The 18,104-nt window shown below is 40.3% G+C and overlaps 1 protein-coding gene across 11 annotated transcripts in view; it reads right to left on the reverse strand.

Annotated features, from left to right (window-relative positions):
• The window catches only part of inpp4b (inositol polyphosphate-4-phosphatase type II B), an 801,341-nt gene that overhangs the window by 120,253 nt on the left and 662,984 nt on the right, over positions 1 to 18,104 (reverse strand). For all 11 annotated transcript variants that reach the window (XM_073042760.1, XM_073042761.1, XM_073042759.1 and 8 more), the window contains one exon: positions 3,501 to 3,631. In XM_073042760.1, coding sequence (XP_072898861.1) covers positions 3,501 to 3,631 — 131 coding nt within the window. The remainder of the gene's footprint in view (positions 1 to 3,500; positions 3,632 to 18,104) is intronic.

An 18,104-nucleotide genomic window follows, 5' to 3' on the forward strand; every position in this document is an offset into this window, starting at 1 on the left:
GTGCGCGGATGCTGTAGGGGGCATGTATTCACAGTCCTGTCTTGTGCGCGGATGCTGTAGGGGGCATGTATTCACAGTCCTGTCTTGTGCGCGGATGCTGTAGGGGGCATGTATTCACAGTCCTGTCTTGTGCGCGGATGCTGTAGGGGGCACGTATTCACAGTCCTGTGATTTTCCCCTTGCTGGTGAAGCAGACCTGGCGCCCTTTTGGGACTGGCCTTTGTGCCTGCGCGCTGTCTATTTGTGAGCCGGTTCGAGTGCGCTAGGAAGTGGGTCGCCACAAAATATTCATTATCAAGAGAGATTGGATGGACTTGAATAATATTCTGTGCGGTGATAGAACTATATAAAACTATGAAAAGCAGTGCTTTGGATAAAGAGAAACCAAAATATGTGCTATACTTTGAGCTGTTGCATCAAGGATACTGTGAAAAATAAAACGTAATGTTGTAGGAAGTAACATAGAGAACAGATAGAAGATTAGCTACTTAACAGTAAACAGAGAGTAGGCTTAAAAGGTTCTTTTCTTTCCTCCCAACCTTTTCTGGTTGCCATTGGAGATAAAAGGTGTGCTGAAACCTTAACATTTTACAGTGAAGGAACTAAAGGTACTTTCTTCCCTCCTTACTTAGGGAAGTCTGGAAATATATTCAAAGCAGTTCTGAAGGTTTTCTAAATTAATATCTGAAATTGATGAGGAAAGAATAGGCAGACTGGGCAAGGACTGAAATATAATATCTAGAGAGGTCTGAAAGATGGGCATTTTTTTTTTCTTTTAAACAGCCATGAGTCTTTGGGACTCTTTCTCAAATTTAAGTCAGTAAGGTTAGCGAGGCACTTCATCAGTCAGAGGGTGATGCGAGTGTGGAATGAGCTACCAGTGGAGATGGTGGAGTCAGATTCAATTGCAATACTTAAGAGCGATTTGGATAGGAATATGGAGAGTGAAGTAAGGATGGCTATGTTCTGGGGCTGCAGGTAGATGGGACTAGCGAGAAAAACAGGCCAGCTTGGACATCATAGGGAGAAGCGTTCCAAAATTGAATAATTTTAAGGCAGAGTCAAGTAGAGTCTTGAAAAACAACTGGGTAAACAGACATATGTAGTTGAAGTTATAATCTATTATCTGCCAAGAGTTATTAAATAGCACAGCAGTCTCAAGCAGCTACGTGACCTTCTCTTGCTCCTAATCTGTCTGCAGGTGAGATCTCAAATATAGTTGGATTTATTGCCCTTAAAAGATTATCTTTAAAAATGTCATTCAAATCTTAAAGCTAAGTGCTCAGAAATCACTCCTTAATTAAATGAACATCTAAAGTAACATTGCATCAGGAAAAGCAAAAGAAATATGTACAGCTTCTGATGATTATTACTACAGGAATTCATCAGGCATTCTAATAAATATCAACAAATTCAATTTACAAAATTTCTGCAGATTCCAGAATGAACTAAAGGTGACTCAATCATAATACAGTCGGCCCTCCTTATCCATTGGGGATTGGTTCCGGGACCCCCCGTGGATACCAAAAAATGCGGATACTCAAGTCCCTATTTAACCTGTCTCAGTGCAGGTGGACTTTAGGACCCAGGGGAGTTCCGGACCCGCCACCCGCAGCTGCTGCTGAATCTGCAGTGTTTCTGTTACGTTGACGGAAAACGAACACAATTGAAAATAAAGTGGAAATAATAAAGCGATCGGAAAGAAGTGAAACGCCATCGGTCATTGGAAAAGTGTTAGGCTAAAGTCAGTCAACGATCGGAACAATTTTAAAGGATAAAGTGAGAATAATGAAGTACGTGTTAAGTTCCTGCCCTAATGAAAGCTACAATTATTACTAAGCAACACAGTGGTTTAATTACTGGATTATTGAAGTTTCTTAAGTGTTTTATATGCATAGAAAGGTAAAATATATACTATATACTAAGACAAACATTTGACTAACTGACACTAAATAATACCGGATGTACCTGCTCCGACCTACGTACAAATCTGACTTAAAGACTGCCTGTACTTTAAATCATCTCTAGATTACTTATAGAACCTAATACAATGTAAATGCTATGTAAATAGTTGTTATACTGTATTGTTTAGAGAATAATGACAAGGAAAAAAAGTCTGTACATGTTCAAAGAACGAGTGCTAGAGAGACAGCTTCCGGGTTTTTTTTATCCCACTCCGCGGTTGGTTGAACCCGCAGATGAGGAGGGCTGACTGTACTAACTAAAATCTAATGTGTGCCTAGGCAATTCAAACCTTTAAACATTTTTCAACATCTGAATGCTAATGCTAATAAATATATTTTTCAGTGCATAATATTTGACAGTTTAATAATGCAGCTCATTAAAAATATTAAGACGTATAAAAATAATCGATCAAAGGCAGATATCAAACTACATATTATTAAATGTGACATTAGTCTACAGAGTCTCCTTCAAATGTTATTTCAGCTTTCACTCATCAAAAAATCACAAAATATTGATAATGAAATGTTAAATAATTAATTACTCCCCCCATTTTAGAGAAATTAGAGAAAGTACATAAGATTGAACTCAGTAGAGCAAACTAATTTTATTGATGGGCTTTGTTTTACTGACTATCTTATCAATTATGATCACCTGTTGTCACTTCTACATTAAAATAAATTTGATTTAAAGTCTCTGTTAATTACATTACCATTCAACTGACATTTAAATATTCATTAAGTGAATAAATGAATTACTATTTTCCAAAGCAGAATTAATTTTCAAAAAGAATTAAGTATGACCAAATTAAAGTGATATGACCAAATATAGTTAAAATTTTAGAAGACAAATTTTGATTTGTAAAATATTTTCAAATCTATTCAAAATGTGCCCACAAAATTTAATTGAAGTACCACGTAACTTCGCAAAACTTGACTTACGTTACCACTGTATGGAAGAAAATAGCAGAACAAGTTATGATAAAACTCCTTTCCACACAAACCATCTTCTGTGGGAACTTGACACCCTGACCCACACCACCCAATTTATTTTTTTGGTCCATTTCCAACACGTCAGGAAAGATTTTTGTTCAATTAGATCATTCATTGATGAATAAGTCACAAAATAACTAACAGAAGAACTGTTGTAATGCTTGGTTATTTGAGTTACTGTTGCCTCCCAGTCAGACTGAACCAGTCTGGCCATTCTCCTCTGAACTCTCTCATTAACAAAGTATTTTCCACCCACAGAACTGCCACTTATTAGATGATTTTCTTTTGTTTCTCGCACCATTCTCTGTAAACTTCAGAGACTGTTATATGTGAAAATCACAGGATTGTTAGAATAGAATTCAAATTCACTTTAATTTTCAAAGTTAACCAGATCAATGAGAAACTGTATATTCACAATTGCTGAGGAGGTAAAGTGGACTACTTTTCTCTCTGTCCACAAAAACATGAGAAGAGTGTAGCACATTCTAAACAGTATCATTTGAACACCTGGACCTTCCATTCATTGCTTGCACTAGTGTCTTGTACCTGAGAATTTACTGAGTTCCGTGAGTACTTCGTGATAGCTGCTAATCATCTGCTGGTAGTGGACAGTTACATTTTGGCGTAGGGTGTCCCAGTGAGCAGAAAGCTCGCCTAGTTCCTCGAGATCTTGCAGCCTAATAGGTAGATATAAAAAGAAATATTCATGATCAATTTAAACCAGCTTAGTAACAGGATGCCAATAAACTTTTTTTTCAAAAACAGAAGTGTAGTTATAATGCTACAAATGGCGTGCCGGCGTATCAGAAATAAGTGAAGTATAAATTCTATCATATAACAGATGGAATGCAAATGGTTCACGAGGGCAACTGCAGAGACTGTAGTTTACCCTTAATTAGTCAGAGCGGGTAACAAACACAGGCCTATGTCGCATAACTCATTCATTGTTAGTCATGACAACTAATGCTGAACAGAGAAGTCCTCAACTGGTCTTGACCCACCAAAGTGGTTGACCTTTAACCTAGCAAGGTTAAAGGGTTAGCAAGCCACACAGTTAGAATGTAATGTGCAAAGGCACAGAAAGAGGTACACAAGATTGAATAGGTTCCAAACATAAAGTTTGGAAAGTTGCTCCCAGCCCATCTGATCTTGCAGAGACGTTTCTCACAAACACTAGGAGCACTGACACCCCATAGTTTAGTCAAACAACAGCCTGATTGAGTAAGCATATCAGGCCATTCCATCAAACCCTGCACTCATCCTGCCCTACCAGCTGAACTGGGTAACAGCAACATACTGTACAGGCAAGAGCCCTGATACCCCAGACTCCATGAAGCCTCCTGACGTAGCAAGGGAAGTTTCCATCCTTTCCACCTCTGATTTCCCTCAGCTGATGAGTCAATACTTTTCCAAGTTGCACAAAACTAGTCATCATCATTATGTGCCGTGTCATATCTTGACCATGAATATCCTTGGTAAATTTTTCTACAGAAGTTGTTTGCCATTGCCTTCTTCTGGGCAGTGTCTTTACAAGACACCCCAGCCATTATCGATACTCTTTAGAGATTGCTTGGCGTCAGTAGTTACATAACCAGCACTTGTGATTTGCACCAGCTGCTCACAAGATTATCCACCACCTGCTCCGATGACTTCACGTCACCTTGCCCTGCAAGCTAGCCGAGGGAAGGAGTGCTTTACACCTTCTTTGTTAGAGACATATCGCTACTCTGCCACCTGACAAAACCTGTAGAAAGCACAAAAGTTAGCAAAGATCCAGGTTCTATTTAAGTGGACAACTTCTATGATCAACACAAGGGGTGGCTTGGTAGCTCACTACTGATTAGGCTGGCCAAATTCTTAAACACTATGGAGGGATAAACACATCGAACCCTATCCTTGCCAGTCTACATGTAGGAGATTCATGTAGTTCATTCAGTTCACAACACCAATAGCAGAAATGCTTGCTGCAGATTCCACGAGGAGATGCCACATTCTCACACAGGCACTCATTATTATCTTCTGTGGTGTTATAATTACACAAAATTAGACAGATTATGGAACGTCAGCAGCATCAAAAATCAATAACTTCATGTCCTGGCATATCCTTCCCATCAAGCCGGGTGATGAACCCATGTTTTGTGAAGTGGCCCCAGGCATACCAAGTTTGAGGTATCAATGTGGGAAAGCTGCAGCATAGCAGCATGTGTACTGAACAGTAAAAAAAAACGGCTTGCAATAGAACGAACTGAGCTCTTGTAACCAACAGAGCAGATCAAAGCTCTACAATCTTGATCCATCTGCTTGTATTCTTTCCACAAGCCACTCACAGGGGCACATTGTGTGCCATTTATAAGGAGCACCGCAGTTACTCACACAGGCTGCACTGGCAACAGCTCCCAGCCTCAACTTTTATTGTAAGGTCAATAGCTTCTGCCAATTCTTATAGCAAATTCAAAGAACTACACAAACAACGAGAGCACTAGCAGGCAGGAATGTGAAACCAAGATTTCAAATCAGATCAGCTAGATTGTATAGAATGGCAAAGTAGGTCCAAGGGGCTGGTTTTCAATGCTAATTATTATATTTGCATGTTAGGCAGCTCACCATAAACTTTAAAGGCAAATAATGATGGGCAACAAATACTGACCATGTCACTGACACTCAAGTTCCTAAAAAGTAACAAATAACATCAAGTACAATAAAATATTTCATTGAATAAAAGTTAATTTTATGCAGATCTTTGTAGTATTATCTCCAAAGCTGCTGGCATCTCAACTGTTACACTTCATACTCAGATAATTACTTCTTAAACCTGAATGTAGGCATGCGGTTTGACTATGGAGATCAACCCAGTCTTGTCCTTAATTGACAATGAGTATGTGCACTTACAGACATCATCGTAAGATAATTGCTGGAAGGAGGGAGGCCATTTGATTTCAAAGACCTGCCCAAGATCAGTTAACAAACACATAGATGGGACCGATAGTAAGAAACTTTCTCTCAGCCCAGACACATCTACTACCGAGTGCAAAGATTTAAAGGAAGAGTTTAGAGATTTAGAGAGCATCTGAGGAAGAATTTGTTCACCCAGAGTGTGGCTGGAATCTAGTATGCACTGCCTGAACTAGAGGCATAGACTCTTAAGTATCTACGTTTGTAGCTCATCTCTTGAATCATCAAAGTCAAATGCTATAAAATTGGAATGGGTGTTTGAGGTTTGGCATTGATATGGTAGGTCAAAGGGTACTGTTATCATGACTCTCTTACCATCCAACTCTAAACAGGACAAAATATTAAGACAGCTGACTAGGAATCTAGCCTAAGAAATAGCTTTCAGAATATTATAATGGTTTAGAAAGGATATCCTACAGTTTAGGATCTAGACAGCTGAAAACAGTTAACATCAGTGGAGCAAAAAAAATGTAAGGCATATGAGGCCAAAACTAAAGCAGGATAGATATCAAAAGGAGTTGCAGGTAGGCAATGGGCTGCTTCATGGAGACATACACACATGGATATGAACATGAAAAACAGGAGGTAATGTAAATGAGAAGCACAGGTCTGATGCCATCATGATCTTGAATGAGTTAGAATACAGACAGCAGAATTTCAGATGATCTCTATTAACATGGTAAATCACAGTCAGTCAGTAAATTAGAGTGCTGTCAAGGTAAAGCTTCCTATCTGCAACCTCACACCCCTCTTCAGTCTACCTCAGAATTCTTTCCCGCCACTCCCCTTCTCTTCGTTATACTGGCCATCTCGCCTCTCCACTCAGTTCTGATGTAGGGTTTCGACCCAAAACATTGGTAATTCCCTTCTTCCCACAGATGCTGCCCAACCCACTAAGTTTTTCCAGCAAATTGTTTGTTGCTCCAGGTTCCAGAATCAAAATTTATTGTATCTCCAAAAGAGCACTGAAGCTGCAATCTGTACATTAACATCATGAATTTCAATGACATGCCAAGAGTTCATTAACGGCACCTTCCAATGTCGTAATCTGTTCAACCTAGAACAAACTGGGCAGCAGATGCCACCAAATGCATGCTCCCCTCCGAGTTATACACTGTATAATATGAACTTGACTTGGGAATATATCAGCAATCTATCATTAGGCTGCACTTTCCAAGGATTAGCACGTCCATTAGGAATATGTTGTTTATTCCAATGTGCTTCCAAATACAATCTCTTAATAAGTGGCCAGCTGTCAAGCACAATGCAGAGATATTCTGTTGGTGAGTAGCTCAGTCCACCACGGTTTCATCATATCTCCGGGTGTACACAGCTCTCAGCTTTTGCAGCACATTTTTAAAATCAATGAAATTGCTGGCAAAGCAGAAAATTCACTCAATTAAACTAGAAATATCACATTGTTACATTCTCTTCCAAAATGACCAACTATTGATAATTCGCTAAACAGGTGGATATATACTAAAAATGTTCTCTTTGTAGAACAAATAGGGGAGAGTAAGATGAGAATAGGTTGGAAAATGCAACAGAGAAGGAGGCTGAGATCCAGAATCAATGGAGGCAGAAGATGGAGAAGTTGGAGGGGTAGACAGAGGGCAGAGATTCCAGCGATCCCAAACAGGAGAACAATTAAAACAAGAGAGGGAGTATCCGAATTAGAACCAGGTTTAATATCACTGCAGCATGTTGTGAAATTTAGCAGTACATTGTAATTGTAAAGAAAACATAAATTACAATAAGGATATATAGTAAAATATTAAGTAAAATAAATAGTGCAAAAAGCAAACAAACATAGTAAGGTAGTGTTTATAGGCTCATTGTCCATTCCGAAACCTGATGGCAGAGGGGAAGAAACTGTTTCTGAAATGTTGACTGTGTGTCTTCAGGCTCCTTTACCCAGGAATGAGAATGAGAAGGGGACACATTCTGGATGATGGGGGTCCTTATTGATAGATACCACCTTTATGAGGCATTGCCTTTTAAAGGTGTCCTGAATGCTGCGAAGGCTAGTGCCCATGATGGAGCTGGCTAGTTTATAACTTCCTGCAGCTTTTTACAACCCTGAGCAGTGGCACCTAAATACCAGACAGAGGTGCACTCCACGTTATTAATGTGTTGGGCCCAGGACAGATTTTCCGAGATTCTGAAAACCAGGAATCTGAAACTGCCAACCTTTTCCATTGCTGATCCTCCAATGAGGACTGGTGTGTGTTTCCCTCAATTTACCCTTCCTGAGGTCCACAATCAATTCCTTTATCTTACTAATGTTGAGTGGAAGATTGTTGCTGCAACACCACTCAACCAACTAGTCAATCTTGCTTCTGTACACCTCCTCATCACTATCTGAAATTCTGCCAACAATAGTTGTGTCATCAGCAAATTTACAGATGACGTTTGAGCTGTGTCTAGCCACATGGTGCAGAGAAAGTAGAACGGTGGGTTAAGCACGCATCCTTGAAGTGTGTCAGTGTTGAATGTCAGTCAGAAGGAGATGCTATTTCCAATCTACACTGACTGTGGTCTCCCAGTGAGGAAGCCAAAAATCCATTTGCAAAAGGAGATACAGAGTTCGAGATTTTGGAGTTCCAGATGTTGTTGATTAGAAATGAGGGTATGAATGCTGAGCTGTAATCAGTAAACAGCAACCTCACATAGGTATTGCTATTGGCCAGGTGATCCAAGGACGAGTGGAGAGCCAATGGGATGGCATCTGCTGCAGACCTATTGTGGCAATAGGCAAATTGCAGCAGGTCCAGTTTCCTGCTTTGGCAGGAGTTGATTCTAGCCAGGACCAACCACTCAAAGCACTTCATCACAGTAGATGTGAATGCACCTGCATGATAGTCATTGAGGCAGTTCACCCTGCTCTTCTTGGCCACTCATATAATTTCAGCCCTTTTGAAGTGGGTGGGAACCTTCAACTGCACAGTGAGAGATTGATGATGTCCTTGAACACCCCTGCTATTTGGGGCCTAACACCTTGCGAGGGTTCATCCTTGCGAAAGATGTTCCGATGTCAGCCTCTCAAACAGAGATCACAGGGTCACCAGATGCTGCAGGGATTCTCACAGGTGTAGTTTTATTCTCCCTTTCAAAGTGTGCATAAAAGGCATTGAGCTCATTTGGGGGTGTAGCATCACAGCCATTCATGATGTTAGGTTTCTCTTTGTAGGAAGTAATGGCCTGCAAACCCTGCCAGAGCTGATATGCACCTGATTCAGTGTCAAACATCAATTGGAACTGTGTTTTTCACTCTTAAAATAGCCTTCCATTGGTTGTACCTGGACTTCTTGTATAGTTATGAATCACTGGTCTTCAATGCAACAGATCTCACTCTCAGCAGACTACGAATCTCCTAGTTCATCCAAGGCTTTTGGTTTGGGTACGCCTGCTATGTTTTCAAAGGCACATACTCATCCACACTGGTCTGGATGAAGCTGGTATAAACTGTAGCATAGTCACTCAGATTTGAAGATGAATACCTGAATATTGTCCAATCCACTGACTCAAAGCATCCCGGTTCCTTGACCATACCTTCTTGGTCGTCACCACTGGTGCTGCAGTCTAGTCTCTACCTATACACCGGAGGTACAGCCAGGAAATCCAACCTTCCACAGTATGGTTGTGGTATGGTGTGTAAGTGGTCTTGATGATGGTATAACAGTGGTCTTGCATTGGCTCCTTTGGTCCACATCCAGGTGTGCTGTTTCGTGTCTGCTGATCATGGTGCTTATCTCCTCCTATTCCTGTCTGAAGCTGGCTTGAGGTGGAATGTACATCGCTTCAAGGTTGGCGGCAGAAAAGTCCTTTGCCAGATAAAATGGACAACCTTTGACCGCTAGATGTTCTAGGTTGGGTGAGTGGGATTGAAACAGAACCAGCATGTCTGTGTACAACGATGAGTTAATCATAAAGCATACACCACCTCTGCTACCTTTAAAAGACTGTCCTGTTTTTTGTGGACCGTGCAGCGCTGCATCCGAAATGGCAGTGGTGAGCCATGTTTCCACGACGCAAAGCACACAAAAGTCACTGATAAACCGCTGCTATTGCAATCTTGTCTGGAGGTCTTCAGTTTTATTTTTCAGAGACGGTACATTTGCAAGCAGGATAGTTGGGAGCGAGGGTCCAAGGCCTTTCAGTTTAAATTGTACCTGTAGCCCAGTGTCCCTTCCGCACTTCCGGAATTGATTGATTTTATTACAGAGCAACTGCACTAATGACCAGTCTGCAGTCCGGGAACTGACAACTTTTTGCATTGACAGATTTTTTAAACTTCTTAAAAAGCAAACAACATTTCAGCTGTAGTAGTCCTAAACCAGAATTCCTGATGATTCCCAGCTGAGCTGTATCATTGAGCCTGCTTCACCAATCAATTAGATCATGGTTGATCTAGCTACAGACTCACCTCCACCTACCTGCCTTTTCCCCATAACCTTAATTACTCAGCTTTGCAAACATCTATTTTACGTGTGCCTTAAATATATTTAAACAGGTAGCCCCTACTGGATCCCTAGGCAGAGAATTTCACAGTTCCACTACTCTCTGGGAAGAGAAATATCCCCTCTCTCTGTCCTAAATCTATGCTGACAAATCATGAGAAAAATCAATTCTAAACTCTATATGCTTTGGTGAGAACATCTCTCATTTTTATTAATCCAATGGATTTACTCTGTGTACAACACCCCCACCCCTATCTCATTAATAAATCTGTTGAAGCTTTGCTTTAATCAGGCAACTTCAAGAGGAAGTGTCTAGGAAAGGACTGGAGATCAGGTACCACAGTGATTTTCCTACCACCCAACTACACAAAAGATAATTTATAGCAGCCAATTAACCTAGTAACCGGCATGACTTGTGGGGGGGGGGGGAATTAGGGAGGAAAGCACACATGGTCAAAAGGCCAACATACAAACTCGGGCAAACAGTGGTGGAAGTCAGGACTGAACCTAGGTCACTAGATATGTGAGGCACCTGGTCCACCCACTTCCTCTGTGCCACACTTGCCCGCACCTCAGAAGACACCGAAGAGACTCCCTCCATTCAGCAGGCCAGTTGCATTTTCACTTGTAAGTGATGTCTGGCAAATCAATTCTGTGTTGGAAAAATCCTTATGTACCAGCAGCCGGGGCAGTAGGTCTTCGGAAGAATCAGCCTATTGCCAATGGACTAAGCTCTGGTAACTCTACACAGCAGCACTGTGGGATTTCCAGTTTCAGCAAGGCAATCAGCAATGGGTATTAAACACTGACCTGTTCAGTGACATGCATATCTCTTAAATAAAACGAAACAAAATTGGACTGTACTTGATATTATATTTATTGCATCATGGACACTTCCGAAGCAGTTTTATATCACCTTTAGAATAGGACAGTTGTATATTGCAATTTTCTTTTTGCTGCAGGCATCCAACTTTACTGTGACATAAAACGAATGCTGTAATTTGAAAGTGAAGTCATCTGAACTGAATTTAAGCAAGCGATGGGCTACCACCTCGAGGTGCTGTTCTCACACAACATTTATTTTACTGCAGTGAAATCCAAACCCGTGCAAAAAAAATCCTTCCAAAATTTCCAAAGAATAAAACTAACCTCTAGTTTTTTTTAAGCATTAAATTGTAATAACAATTGCAATGCCCGTTCATCACTTCTTTTCTCAGCTTAGAGGATATTGCAGTGGAAATAATATCGCAAGTCAACTATCATTGGTTCATGCAGATATCAGCAGGAAACTATCCTTGTGATTTTTGAGAGAACGTGACTAAAATGCATTCGTATTTAGAGAATAGTGTTGAGTGCTTCATCCCGTACCAAATATGATGTATTAGTAATTAGACACTACAACAATCTTTTACTGCTCAGCAATAGATTACTCTGTTATTAACTAAGCAGCAAGGCGTGTTTTTCAGGACCAGTATCAGCCCACAGTGCAGAAAGCATACAGTAACATCCCATACAAAAGGCTCATACACAAGTTAACAGTGTATAGCAAAAGTGGTGGGGGAGGAGAGATGTGCATTAATGTAGATTGAAGAACTGGAACAGAAGATAGAGTACCAGTAAACGGGTCTTGTTCAAGTTATCTTATTTGAAACCTCCAAGATCCTAAAGGGGCATGACAAGATAGATATTGAGATGCTTTCACATGTGAAATAGTCTCCAACGAAAGGGTCACGCTTACACGATGGGAGTACAGTAGTTTAAAACTGATATGTGTCACTATTTCTTCTGATTGAGCATGGCAAGTCCCTTGCATTTTCTATCCCGGGGGTTGTAGAAGTCAGATCACTGGACTTGTTTAAGAAGAGTATGCAGTCACAGTTTTGAAACAGCATGAAATTGAGGGTAACGTGGACACAGATGGGTTGAGGTCCAAGGTAGATCAACCATTTATCTTATTAAATTGAGAGATTAGGTGGCCCACCTATTTTCTCAAATGTTCAAAGGTTCATTATATTGTCAAAGTATGCAAATACATTACAACAGTGATATTTGTCATGAATATCAGTTGTTGAAAGAAAAGACATCAACTGCCCCCTGCACCAAAAAGAAAAAGAAACAAAACTTGCAAACCCCAAAACCCCCCACCCCTCCCCACAGAAAAAACAGAGTGGCAATCACATCAAATCCCCTCCCCACTCCCCACAGGATAAACAGCAACAATAACAATCCCCAATCCTCCCAGTCACAGAAACGAACTGTGACAAGAGCATCAAAACCCACAATCACCCCTCTCACACATAAAAATTTAACTGATCACCCACTCACCAATCAGCCACAAGAAAGAAAATACCAAAAAAAAAATTGGAGGAGTCCAATCACATAAATCTCAGAATATTGAAAGCACCTTTCCGTTAGTGTACAAAGAGAGCGCCACACAAACTCAGTGCTTCTGTGAAGAGTGACTGCCACGAACACCGCCAGCCCGGCTGCTGGCCGCCATCGCCCTGGTGGATTCCATCGGGAATGATCGCTGACCCACTCTGCATTCACCTGGATACTTCAGTCTTCCACGCCACTTCGAGATGGAATCATTCGTGACCCTGGGCCCCACCTCTGGTCTTTTCCTTGGGTCAGTTCGTGTTTTCGTGTCCCCGTCTCTGATCTCCTCGAGGCAGTTCTCCAGACACAGCAGAGCACTAGATCACTTGATCAAGTTCCAAACTGCATGAAACTGGCTCCAACCATTTCCATAATACAAACAAGACAAAAGGTACAAGCAGACAGCACAGAAAAAGTGAAATAATTTAGGAGATCGGCTATCTGAAAGATGTTGCCCAAGGAATTGCTGTTTGCTGGTGCCATCTTGACCGAAACCCTTCATGAGCATTCTTGTGCATACGATATTCGTCGTTCAGAGTTTGGTGCATTAATTTGGCCCATATGCTCAGCGGAGTCATCAGCAAATTTTAAAATACTGATAATATCCCATCAGGCCATGCAGCATCTATGGAAAAGAGTACAGTCGACGTTTCGGGCCGAGACCCTTCAGCAAGACTGCACTCATTTCCATAGATGCTGCCAGACCTACTGAGTTCCACCAGAATTTTGTGTGTCTTGCTTTGATTTCTAGCATTTTCAGATTGTCTCATTTGTAATATGCAATTAAATTGTTTGCTTTGGTTAATTATTGACATCATATAAGTGGCACTACAGTGAAGATAATACATTCAGTGGTAAATAGTCCATCAGTGCCTTTCCTGAAGCTGTTTGATTTTGAAGAGCTGCATTCTATCTAGAGCCGAGATGAAAATTTACTCAATATAAAAAAGCTTCAATTCACTATTATTTTTTCCACACCATGGTAAATTCTTCAAATAATAGAGGAGATGGATTGCAAAGGCTCATCTTCCTTTTAATAGCTGGATGAACTAAGCTTTCTTCAGTCTCCATAATGTTAACAGTGGCCATATTCTATCTGCTTAGGATTATAGCAAATGTTTTAATGATTATCCAATCTACTTTGCATATAAATTGTGCTACAAGAAATGAGCTGGGCTGCAACAACAAGACACTCTCTTTCAAATGTCATTACTCTATTGATGGTACCGTAATGTTTTACAGCACCAGCAATCGGAAGACTGGGACTCCGTTCCCACTGTTGTCTGCAAGGAGTATATACGTTCTTCCCGTGACCGTGTGGGCCTCCTTCAAGTGCTCTGCTTTCCAAAGATAAACAGGTTAGGGTTAGTAAGTTTTGGGAAAACAACGTTGGCACCAGAAACACAGAGAGACTTACAGCACATTCTCATACTGTGTTAATCCTTGAAGCAAACAACACATCTCATTATATCCTTTGATGTTTCAACGTACATGTGACAAATACAGCTAATCCTTAACCTTTGATGCAGAAATTTAATTGATGAATTTGCTGTGGTGATATCACGCGTCACGTGTCAGAACGTGATTAGACAGAGTTCGGAGCATGCGCAGAAATGACAGGATGATCGAGAAGCTTGTATGTTAAAACGTGGTTGCTGTTTGCTGTTAAATAAAAGTTCTAGTTATGTTCTTCCAGAATATGTTTCTTTATGAGTAATCCATGGTACGTATAAAGAACACAACATGGTGTCAGAAGTCAGTCTGGAAGAATAATACGGAAATGGGAGAATCGAAGATAATCGAAAAAAGCGCAAACTTTTTTAGTGTTTGCTAACTTTTAAAAATGGAAGTTTTGCAAACCCCATCGACGCTTCAGCTGACTGGAAATGTAGCTGAAAAGTGGAAAACATTTAAACAGCGTTTTGAAATTTATTTATTGGCGATCGGAGCAGATAATAAAATGGAGAAAACAAAAGCTGCAATTCTACTCCATGTGATTGGGGACGACACAATTTAGGTACATAACCATTTTACTTTTGAAAATGGAGATAATTTGAATCTAAAAGCGATAATCGACAAGTTTGAAGCATTTTGTATACCGAAGTGCAATGTGATGTATGAATGGTACAAATTCTTTACATACAAGCAGACAGCTGGTCAAACGATTGATCAATTTGTTATGGAACTGAGAAATCAGAGTAAAAGATGAGAGTTTGCAGAGTTCACAGACTCTCTCATTAAAGACAGAATTTTTTGCGGCATTCTGGATAATGGTCTGAGAGAAAGACTGTTAAAACAAGATTTGAATTTGGAAAAAGCTGTGGCACTCTGTAAAGCTTTGGAGACCGTGATGTCACAGGCTAAAGAGCTTTTTATTGAGAACGGCAGTGTAGACACTGTAAAGCATGAACATATTAGAAAAAAATAATGAAGCGACAACAAAACTGATGGAGAGCAAGACGTCGTCTGAAAGAAAAAAACTTGTGATCGCTGTGGGCGGCAGAACCGAACTAAAAAGTGTGTATCAGAAAGTATGCAACAACTGTGGTAAGGGTAATCATTTTTCACGCTGTTTCAGAAGTAGAAAGGAAATAAAACACGTAAATGCAGTACTTGAAAACGAACGTCAGAGTTTTATATCGATGTGCTTTGTGAAAACAAAGAAAGAAAGAATGACTGGACTATTCCATTGCAAGTGAACCAAAACAATATTCTGTTTAAACTGGATACTGGAGAACAAATAAATGTTCTTGCAGAATCTGAGTTTAATGCATTAAATCCAAGACCAAAGTTACATCAGACAAATATAAAAGTGACTGGGTATTCTGGTGCAGACATTCCAGTTAGAGGAACATGTGTGGCAAAAGTATCACACCAAAATATGGTGCACACACTTTCATTTGTGGTGGTGCCAAGGAATGTACAGTCAATACTGAGATTATCTGCCTGTGAGAGACTGAATTTGGTGAAAAGAGTGTTAGTCCTGGACAGTGACACAGAGTCAGAATACAGTGACTTGATGAAAGAGCAAGAGAGAACAGAATTTGATTCCAATGCGGCAAAAGTAAAAGAAGTCATAAAGAAAGCTCCCGGACCCGTCCCTTTGTTACCAGCATCTGACAAAGCATTGCCACCAAAACCAGGAGTTGCAATTTTGCCCTCTGGAAGTAACGCACATGCATCAATGGGCCATGCATTCCATCGCAATCTCACCTCTGCAGGAGGACAGAGGCCAAACTTGCCGGTACAGTACAATACTGACCTGAAGCCAAAGAGTGACAAGAATCAGGATCCAACTGAAGAAATGAAAGCACAATTGAAGGAATTGAGAAGTTTTATTGAAATTGTGAAGTCTCAGCATTATACTGAGATTACGCAGTTAATGAATGAATTTTGATTTCTTCACACAGACCCCAAGAAAGAGCCAAATTCTGAGTTTTCATTAACTGATGCAGACCAGACAAAACATGGAAATAACAATGAAACACAAGAACTGTCTGAACCACTTAGAAGGTCTACTCGTGTTCGTAAACTCCCAGAGAGACTGATAGAGACATGTTAAATTATGCATTTGTTTTGAATAATGTTGCTAATTGTTTTCTTTTTAAGGAAAGGAAGATACGGTGATATCACGTGTCACGTGTCAGAACGTGATTAGACAGAGTTCGGAGCATGCGCAGAAATGACAGGATGATCGAGAAGCTTGTATGTTAAAACGTGGTTGCTGTTTGCTGTTAAATAAAAGTTCTAGTTATGTCCTTCCAGAATATGTTTCTTTATGAGTAACCCACGGTACGTATAAAGAACACAACATTTGTGACTTATTAGGGTCCAAACCTATTCGAAATGACAAAGTATTGACCTCAATTAACAGTTGATTTAGTACATTAAATAGTGAAGAGTATCAGCTCTAAGTAACAATTGCCAATAACATCAAGTGGTCTGAACTTAATTCAATTTATTCTTCCATATGGAAAATTTCAAAACAAGATATGCTACTCATGCAAATACCCTACTGTGTTAGCCCAGTTTATTGTGGTACTTATAGTTGGATTTGACAACATTTACAACATTGTTATTACTCCAGATGACATTTGCATTTTAACATCAATGACTAAGGTTAACTGCCCTTGACAGTAATATAATACAAAAAATTTTATTAATAGTATTTATACAAGCATTGAAATACAGCCTAGAAAAGAGGAAGCTGCCATGGAATCAGTTACATCACTGAAATCTAGGCAAAAAAGAAAATTACCAAATTATATAAACCTGTAGGCAAACACATCTCGTATTGAGGAGGTATATTTAAATTAGATTCAAAAACATCTGATATCTCCCTAAACTTACAAAGAAAGCACTAGCTTAGATATGTCACATACACAGCAGTATAAAAGAACTAATAATCTAAACTGTAAAATTTGCCTTTGAAATTAAGAGATCAATTTAAGGATGTTCTAAATGTACCATGCCTAACAAAGTACATTTATTATCAACATTATGTACAGTTTTGAGATTCATCTGCTTACAGGCAGCCACAAGTCAAAGAAACCCAATAGAACCTATTAAAAAAAAATCAAACACCCAGTGTGCAGAAAAATCTCCAAATCGTGCAAACAATAAAAGTAAGCAAATACAGTAACATTGGGAACTGAAGTTCACAGATGTGAGTCCACAGACACAAAGCCAGCCACCACTGCATATGATTCAGAAGCCTGTCGGTTGTAGGCAACAGCCTCAGTTCATTGCAGAGACGAGTAAACCTCACAGAGCACTGAGCTGAACCTTGTCTGTGGTCCATACACCCTGACCTTTTCAATCTGGCCTGGTGCTAAATTCGACCAAACCTCAGGTCGCTCCTCACTCTCAGACCCGGGACCTGCTGCTTCAATATGCCCTCGGGTCAGGGTTCTGCTGCCTCAATGCAGCCTTGTGCTTTAATCGATCAAACCTTGGCTCTTCCCTCACTCTCAGCTGGGGCCCAGACCCCACCGCTATGACTCTGCACCATTTCTGCCCTCCTTGCTGCGTCAAATTGCCCCCAAGTCCACTCCAGTAATGGCCCAACACTGGCTCTTTCCCTGATCTCAGGCCTGGGCCGAGCCGCCTTGATTTGGGCCATACATGCCACACCACATCGGTCCTGCAACCTCGAAACTTCACTCTGCAAAAATGACAGGTTGTCGTACAGGCAATTCAACAGCTCAGCTCTGAAAGGGAAGTGACAGGCTATTGACTGCAGTGATTGTTCCTGAGAAAATGTGATAAATACAGTAATTTATAGTTTTGTTTGCAACCCGCAAGTTGTCGCTGTGTTTCACCAGTACCATTTTAAACTGGACAACAGAATAAATAAAGT

This window comes from Hemitrygon akajei, chromosome 4 (assembly GCF_048418815.1).
Source record: "Hemitrygon akajei chromosome 4, sHemAka1.3, whole genome shotgun sequence".
NCBI lineage: Eukaryota > Metazoa > Chordata > Chondrichthyes > Myliobatiformes > Dasyatidae > Hemitrygon > Hemitrygon akajei.